The sequence below is a fragment of the Lycium ferocissimum genome, chromosome 8 (assembly GCF_029784015.1).
Source record: "Lycium ferocissimum isolate CSIRO_LF1 chromosome 8, AGI_CSIRO_Lferr_CH_V1, whole genome shotgun sequence".
NCBI lineage: Eukaryota > Viridiplantae > Streptophyta > Magnoliopsida > Solanales > Solanaceae > Lycium > Lycium ferocissimum.
In genome coordinates this window covers 34,633,032-34,642,033 of record NC_081349.1, presented here as the reverse complement: position 1 = coordinate 34,642,033, position 9,002 = coordinate 34,633,032, and the positions used below count along the sequence as shown (strand labels likewise).

Genomic DNA, 9,002 nt, shown 5'->3' with positions numbered 1-9,002 from the left:
ATTAAAACCATTCATGGGACCTTATACCAACTTTGGCTAGCTAGCCATTAAAACAAATTCAACCAACACGCATTAATAATACAAAAATATAACCAGCCCGAAAAACAAAAACAAAACAAAACAAAAATGGAGGGAGACTTGAGCAGACCTAATTCGTGACGGAGCCAGAAATTCTAATAGGAAATTACCAAAAAGCAAAGTACTTTCCAATCGACCCTATTCGCTCAGTACAATTTTACAATGAACAATGTTCAGTCAAGCTTCTTTTCCTTTCGTTACATGTAGCTCCGCTACTGGACCTATATATAGACTACTACTTCTAATACTTAAGTTTCTTATTGTGATGTTGACTAAATTTTGAGAAAAAATTGGCAAGAATTGCAAAGAAGGCACCAATGCAAGACATGATCCATGTCACAAATAGCACAATGCAATCCTTCAATTTCTTCTTTGGTTCATGATTTCTATCAGATTGCATTAGTGACCTATACACAGCTTCAGTTAGTGCAAATGCTGTTACTGGATCTGATTCTTCTGGCAATATTCCCTGCTCAGACAAACATGCTATATCGTAAGCCCCAGTCGTCTCCGGTATCCCTAAAAGTTCACATATTTTCAATCGGCTGTTGATCCGCTCCTCCGTGCTAATCGTGTCACCATGCGTGAGGATTAACAACGGATTCTCATCTGTTCCGAAGAAAAAGAAAGAGATTAGATAATTACAGAGCAGACTCAGATCCAATCAACAAGACATATACATGTGTAGACATAGATTTGTTTATTCTGTTCTAATAAACAAATGTGCTTTCTGAAACATAATTTGAAACGTTACAGTTCTAGTTATAAGAATCTTCCCTGTAATTAACGAATTCTCATCTATTTGTTTATTCTGTCAATAAATAGAATAAACAAATGTATACTTTCTGAAACATAACTTGAAACGTTGCAATTCTAGCTGTACTTAAAAAGAATCTTCCGGTAATTATCGTTGACACTATTTCTGACCCCTCATGTCCTTTAACAAATTTTTATCTTTCACATTATATTTTAAGTTAAACCTACCACGTGTACATAATTAAGTTTATGTACAAGAGTTATTAAAACAGAACAAACAAATGTGTTATCAGGAACATAATATTTTAACGTTGCGATTCTAGCTGTCCTTTAAAAGAATCTTTCTGTAGATACTGTAAACACCTAATTATTCCTTCCTGTCCTTTAAACGTTTAAATATTTCACTTAGGTTTGACTTTACTATTTAATGATGCATGAATTCTCAGACTATGTTGCTTGGGCTCTCCAAGAAATATTGTCGCATTTGTGTTGGATCCTCCGGATACACTACTTTTGAAGACTTTGACACGCATCCGGCAACATCTTTTGAAAAGTCCGGACAACATAAGTTTTAGGCAGAGTTTTGGACAATCCGAAAACGTTTTTAGGCTATGTTGCTCGGACGGTCCCAAAATGTTGCCTCACTCACATCGGATCTTCCAAAAAGAACTATTTTTGGAGGATCCAGTCATCCGGCAAGCATTCGGCAGCATCTATGAAGAGTCCGACAAACATACGTTTTAGTGCAAAAATTTACTACTACTCACGAGTTTGAATTAAGTTAAAAAAGACTTACTGGATTTCCTTATAGAAGGATTGTGGAAAAGGCTCTTCAATGCCACTACGGGCTTTAAATCTCCAGAGTTTAAAGCCTTACTAATCTCAGATAAATCAGCCACAATTATTGCACAATCAACTTTCCTCTTAGTGTATCTTGTGTTTGTTCCTCCACCATTAATAAGCTTATTATTATTATTATTATTATCATAATCACCATGTCTAAAACAAGGTTGATTATGTCGAACTCCAAGTGTCATCCATGTTGAAACTTCATCTAATCCTTCAATCATATCGTTAGTATCCAAGCCCCTCGTATCATACACACAAAATCCACTTCTCATTGATCTCAACACATTGTGTTCTTCCAAGAACATGGTTGTATAGTGTGAATTCCCACCTATTACAAAATTCACCATAGGGTCAAAGGGTCAACAATCAGAAACAGATTCAGAATTTTAAAACAAGATATAAAATAATACGATTGCGAAAACAATATGTTAGAATAAGTATGCACATATCTTGTTTTTTAATTTTTGAAACACATATACATGTAGATATAGATGACCGTCCATAACAACTAAAATTATTGACCTGAGAAATAAGACAGACAACTTGCTACTATAGGTTAAGATACATTGATATCATAAAACATATTAGCGCATAGAAATTAAATCGATCATATATATACATCAGATGTAATATATTCACCAGGGTTACCTATCGAGCTACCCTACCCCTCTAAAGCCAGTTTTTTTAATTAACCATCTGGTATGCGGAATCTACTAGCCTGACTCATTCTATTCGTAGCGAGACTTTTATTTAAAGGTAAATACCCCTTTGGTGTTTCTTATGGGGCAAGTGGCTCTAATGGTGGGGTTTACAATTTTTTCACAGCACTATTTATGATGTATACATTTTATCACAGCTAGTATGAAATTTGGATAATTGGATAGACCCCACTTTTGGTTTTGTTAGCAAGAATAGTCTCAAATGCTATCACCTTTTTGAAAATGGCCTTTAGAATAATGTTCAAAGTTCAAACCCATCTCACATCTTCCATGTGGAATTTATTAGCTATTGTCCAATAATCCTTTCTATGACAGCAAATTAGTGGACCATTTTCACACTTGTGTTTAAATGTGGAGTGATTAAAGAAACCAACTTTTGTTTTGACTTGCAAGAATTTATAGCCACTTTAATTTGGCATGTCGGTAACCCCTAGAACCCGCCCCAACCCCAATTTGAATTGTAAAATACTAATCAAACTAAGGTTTCATTTCAGGAAAAAATGAGAGATTTCTTGGTTAAAAATCTGTTAAAAAATTATTCATTTTTAAATGTCTACTTTTTCAGCCCACCTCAAAAGTAAATTGAATTAGAGTGGGATTTAAAATTTAAAATTTATGAATTCTTACAATATATAACTTCAAATTATTTTCTACAATAATTATAACAGATTAGCAATCAAACATTCATAGACTTTTAATAAATTTCTTAATATATATATATTTAAGGTTTGGACAAAAGTTATCAAGTTCACAATTCACCCCTGCGTACTACAGAGATCACCTAACCATCCATAAAAAGTGAAATTATAATTTAGAAATAAGGAAGATATTACGACATGCTAAATATAATCATTTGCATGTTTGCAACAAATGGAGTATACACTTGTACTATAAAAATTCTTTGCATGATTAATGTATATTATTAAATTTAAATAAAAATGACAAAATTATATGTTGTGGTGCAGGATAATTAATGAAATGTGTGGCAATAATAATAAATAGTTTGAGAAAACATACTTGAAGTTTGAGCAAAAGGTATGAGACCAGATCGACCAAGAACACTGTACATGTAATTAACAAGTGAACTTTTTCCAGAAGCAGATAACCCCACTAATAAAATTGTGATCACTGGTGCTATTTCCATGTCCTCTTTTTTTATTCCTCCAACTGGCAACCAAAAATCCCCTGACCTGTAATAATATTATTCAATTTCAATACTTTAACTTAATGTGAAATTAAAAAAAATACCATGAAATTTCTGACAAAATCCGTGGAAAATGTACTCGTTGAAAATTATTTTTATTCGTAGAAAATATGCTCGTTGAAAATTGTTTTTGTCCGAATTCTGAGATTATTGATGGAAAGTGTTAGGGTATATACTATTAATCATGCGTTTAAACATAGTATATTCTACTCAGATGGAAACAGTCATTGTGAAAATTCGACGATTTTTATTAGTGTAATTTTGAAATTGAGGGCTAGAGCATGTATTTCAACTTTCAATTAAAGATCGTGGTAGGGTGGTAATTACCCTTCGTTCTTAACAGAAAAAATTCACAAAGTCATTTTTGAACTCTTCAAAATGCACCATCATAATGAAATTCAAATTCTACAGGTGAAATTCCAGCACATAATAATACAAAATTTCAGTTGTAAATTTTGAAATTCCATGGTAGTGACCATTTTTTGATTACCAAAACATGGCCAGTGGGCGCTATTTCTGTATATCCTTAATCAGAGGTTTTAAGTTCAATAATGGAAATTAGTCAGAGGTCTTTGGTTCAATGATATAAATAAGATTGCCTTTAGCAAGAAACATTTTACCTTAAAGTGGAACTTTTTAAGGTAAATTCGGATTAGTCGGACCAAAGCAAATACCAAACATCAAATGTAAAACTAAAAAGAAAAATTCTAAGCGTGAAATACTGGTTTTCACTTGCATATCTTTCAACTTTCACAATTTTTTTATGAGGTCAAGTTCATGTTAAATACAATTTTGATAAGAAAAAGAATAATCCAACTTTAACTTTAAATACTCTGTTTTTTTTTTTTCTTTTTCAAATTCAAATAAATATTATGCAAACACTATTTAACTACTATACTAACCTGTAAGTAATAAGCTTGTGTCTAAGATCTTCAAGTCCCTCAGTTGAAATAAAAGCCAATCTTTCCATTTCTCTTAGCAATTTTAGCCTTGGTGTGAGTTTTGAAAGATCAGAAATGTCCACTTTGAGATGGCCATTTTCATCAAAATCTTGTGGTGTTCTCCACCACAAACTGGCTGTTTTTGGCAATAACTCACTTTGTTCTTCATCACTAAATGAAATATTTCTCATCTTATTTTTTTTCAAAGAGGGTATTTTTCGGGTTATAAGATGGAGAGTTGAATTAGCTAAGAAATTATGTGAGTTTGCAGTTGTTTTATGGATCTTGGGATTTATTTGGGTTGGTGGGGTTTTAATTAAAAAAAATTGAAAGATGACAGATGATTGGGCCAACATGGGGGACAAGTGGCCTCCACGATGTATTATGATACAATAAAGAATTGATTATCATATAATAGCGGAGAGATCGATGTTGTTGTCATTTCTGCTCTAGTTTATAGATGGGATTAATCGTTCACGTTTATAAGGTATTCCTTCCGTCCCAATTTAAGTTTTTTTTTTTTGTCCGTCTTAAAAGGAGTTTTTTTTTATATTTAGTAAGTTGATAATTCAAATATATAAACTTAAAACTATGTGATTCAAAGAATATTCTAATATATTACATTTATTTTTAATTTAAGATCGCAAGATTCAAAAGTCTCTTTTTATTCCTTAAACTATATGTCCAGTCAAATTAAGACATTTAAATTAAGATAAGAAAGTATTATTTAATTATTAGTGCATTTAAATATCTTTTATATATTTCTGCTATAATTACTTGATATTTGCCATTTTTTCACTATGATTGATTCAGATTCATACAACGTATAGCCTATAAAGGGGAAAGCACGTCTACTCAAGATTTTTTTCATTTTAGGTTCAGATCCAATACTCTGATTAAAAACGGAGAGATTTCATCCATCTCAGTCATCATGTTTCGGTGGTGAAAAAGATAGATGCACTTCTACTTTGAGAAATAATTTAACTTTAATTTTTTATTTATTTTAATATACTTTTATATCCACATAAATATTATGTCGTGTTTAAGATGTTTAAAAAACTTTTATTTTTTCTTAAACTCTGTGTTGCACAAGTCAAACTAGTCACAAAAGTTTAAACGGAAAGAGTATTTGTTTGTGATTTAACTTTCATATATGTGGATAGTATCGAATAATTTGCTCGAAGTTACCTAAGAAAGTAATTAATTTAACTTATAGAGCATATAACACCAACAACAATAAATTTAACTTATATGTAACAATAACAACAACAAATAAATTAATTTAACTTATACTGTAGTACTCCCTCCATTTCAATTTATATGAACCCATTTGACTGGACACGACATTTAAGAAAGAGGGAAGACTTTTGAAACTTGTGGTTCATAAAGTGAATTTGTTTTCAAATTAGAAAAGAGGTCATTCATTTTGGCACGGACTAAAAAGGAAATAGATTCAAACAAATTGAAACAGAGGGAGTATGTCATTTACCTTTGTAGACATGATAAGACATGAATCTGCAATTACTATGTGAAGTTGCATATAATTGACACTTTACGATAAGTCGCATTTTAACATATAAAAATATAGGGTTTAATTTCACAAATCTCCCTTAAGGTTTAGGCTTGTAGCACATAGGGCAATTTCTACTATTGCTATTCAGGGGTGGTCTTTAATTTTTCTCCCTCAAGTTGATGGTCTTTAATTTTTCCCCTTCGTTAAAACTCCTTACTTTCGAGTTCAAACCACCGCTTAATAAAAAATTTTAAAAAAAATCGCAAGGTAGAGTTTGGATGAAACTCTGCCTGCAAAACTTTGTCTTGCGAATCCAAACTCTATCTTGCGATTTTATTTTTCTAATTTTTTATTGAATGGGGGTTCGAACCCAAAATCAAGGTAGGCGAAGGACAAAAATTAAAGACCAGTGCACTTGAAGGGCAATCCGCACAAAAAAATATAACGCATATCTCCCTCGTAATTTTCAGTAAACAGTCAAGGCCCGTTTGTTTTGCGGGATAAGTGGGTTATCTCAATATACAATATATGATTAAATTCATCCTTATTTCTTAAAGGTATTAGCTAAAATCATGATAGAATTTATACCACAATTATGAGATTTTCTATCAAAATAAAAGATGGATAAATAATCTTGGTTATAATTCCAAAATAATAATCCGGATTATAATTACGGGGTAGCCTAATTTTGAGCGAAACTAGCTCTAAATAAGGAAATATATATAAATGAAATCCTTTTGTCGAATACATGAGTTTAATAGTCGTAAGTTGTAAATGAAGCTTCTACTTTCTAATCATTATTATGTTTTTATGTGATTGATTCCAAATAGAAGGAAAACAGGGAAGGAGCATATGATGTGGGTTTTTAACAATTAGTTCTTTTAACAATTAGTACAAGCGTTCCAAGACAAATTCATCTTATGACACAGTCAAAAGTGAGAGTGTCATTTAACTTTTAACTCATTAAGGTTAAAACATAAAGAAGAAAGCAACAAGAGTGGAAGCATCTTGTGTTCCAATAGAAACATAAATAATGTGGATTATTGGAGAATCGCAGTCCACATGTTTTATAAAAGAAGACATCAATGAATTTTTGTCTCTTGTGCCCCTAGTAGGGAAAGGGGTTGAGATAGAGAGAGTGTCACTGCCCTTAAAGCCCTTAATAGATTTCTAGTCAGAAATATAGCTGTGCCTTAGATTTCTTGATCGAGTAATGTAATTTATTTTTCTCCCGTTCATGCTGACGTCGGGGAAAAAGCTTGTTTGGTAACTAAGTTGAAAATGAAAGTTGTATTTGATTTATGAAGATCGAAGTATAAAAAGTGAAACTGCAAGCGCGGAAACATAATAAACATTGGAGGACAAAAACTCATATGGTAACAAGTAGCCTGTTTAGTCAAGTTTCTTCAAGGCAGTATTTTTTTAAAGTTGATGTATTTGGTCAAACAGTTTGGAGAAAAAAAAAAGTATTTTTGAGTTAACTTTTTAGTATTTAGGGATCGTTTGGTTGCTCATTAGATGCAGATATTAGTAATGTTAAGATTAGTTATGCAACATTTAGTTATGCGGGATTAGTTAGGGAGGGTTTAGTTATTCATGTATTAGTTATTTATGTATTCATTATTTCATTTTCTATCTTACATAAATAATACATATATTCCTTCATAACTTATACATGTAAATGTTATACTAGTTTTTAAATTGGTAACCAAACACCGTCCTTGATGTGTTGAATTTTATGTACATAACAATTAAAATGCTACCAAACGTTTTGTTGATTTTAATACATGAATAACTCAATTCAAACCAATAGCCAAACGACCCCTTAAGTTTTTAAAAAAGGATTCATTAACCAACTTCCACTCTAATTTTGAAAACTACAACAATTTGACGGTTCAAAAAAAAAAAAATTGATAAGACCGTGAGTGCTACGTAACAATGAAAAAGCTGATTTAACCGATCATCTTTTGAAGTTTTTAATTTTGGTTAATATAATAGTGAGCTCTTTTAAATGGCGTTCGAATCCAAACTGATTTCTGAACAAGAAAAAACAGAATTTAGGGTAAAAAGTTTCTTTGATTAAGAGAAATGTGTTAAAGTATGGCGATAATTATGATTACTTATATGGAATTAATTTTCTTGATTATTTGGCTATGATTCTGAAAAAATATTAAATACAGCAACTAGATTATTACTACTTGCTCAGTGAACAAACAGAGAATAAATCACAACAATCCAATAACGAATGAGGGAAACAAAATAAATTAAATATTTTCCCATCTCAAAATACTTGTTATGTTTTGCTTTTCGAGAATCAAATTATATAAACTTTCTTCGCGAATTAGTTCGAATCTAAACCGATTCGTGAAGAAAGAAAAATAGAATTTAGGTTAAAAAGTCCATTTGATTAAGGAAAGGATGTTAAGTATCCCGATAATTATGATTACTTCATAATGGAAATTTGGTTATAATTTTGAGTAAAAAAAAAAAAACTAGATTATTAGGAGTTAAAAAAAAAAAAAAAAAACTAGATTATTACATGCTCAATGACAAAGGGGAAAAGAGAATAAATTACGAAAATCCAATGACGATGAGGGAAACAGAATAAATTACTCCTATGTCTTGAAATATTTGTTACTCGATTTTTGAAATTCAAACTACATATGTTCATCAATATTTTAAGAAAACTGGAGCAAAAATGAGGATCTAAGAAGACTTGTAATTTATAGTATTTTTTGTGTATTTTTAAATTTTAGATTTTAATTTAATATATTAAATTAATTTAATCTAATTTAGTTTTGATTAGTTAAAATGACTTTCGAAAAGTGAAAGTCACAAATATTTTGGGATAAATAAACATTGTAACTAAATAAGGAAAATGAAAATATGTCACTAATAATTACACCTACAGAAAAGTTCCTATGACCATGGTTGAGTCATCA

The 9,002-nt window shown here is 30.9% G+C and overlaps 1 protein-coding gene across 1 annotated transcript; it reads right to left on the bottom strand.

Annotated features, from left to right (window-relative positions):
• On the bottom strand, positions 1–4,901 carry LOC132068211 (uncharacterized). Its single transcript, XM_059461731.1, has 4 exons — positions 4,509–4,901; positions 3,420–3,592; positions 1,631–2,011; positions 1–687 (listed from the first exon to the last, which is right to left on the bottom strand). Exons 1-4 carry the CDS (start codon positions 4,736–4,738, stop codon positions 320–322), a joined length of 1,152 nt encoding a protein of 383 aa, XP_059317714.1. The 5' UTR covers positions 4,739–4,901; the 3' UTR covers positions 1–319.
• Positions 4,902–9,002: the final 4,101 nt, after the last annotated feature.

Bases quoted from the DNA above. Each gene is read 5' to 3' on its own strand.
- LOC132068211 (XM_059461731.1), bottom strand. From the start codon at position 4,738: ATGAGAAATATTTCATTTAGTGATGAAGAACAAAGTGAGTTATTGCCA. The intron at 3,593-4,508 runs GTTAGTATAGTA...ATATTATTACAG, and splicing joins CACAAGCTTATTACTTACAG to GTCAGGGGATTTTTGGTTGC. The intron at 688-1,630 runs GTAAGTCTTTTT...TCTTCGGAACAG, and splicing joins TCCTTCTATAAGGAAATCCA to ATGAGAATCCGTTGTTAATC.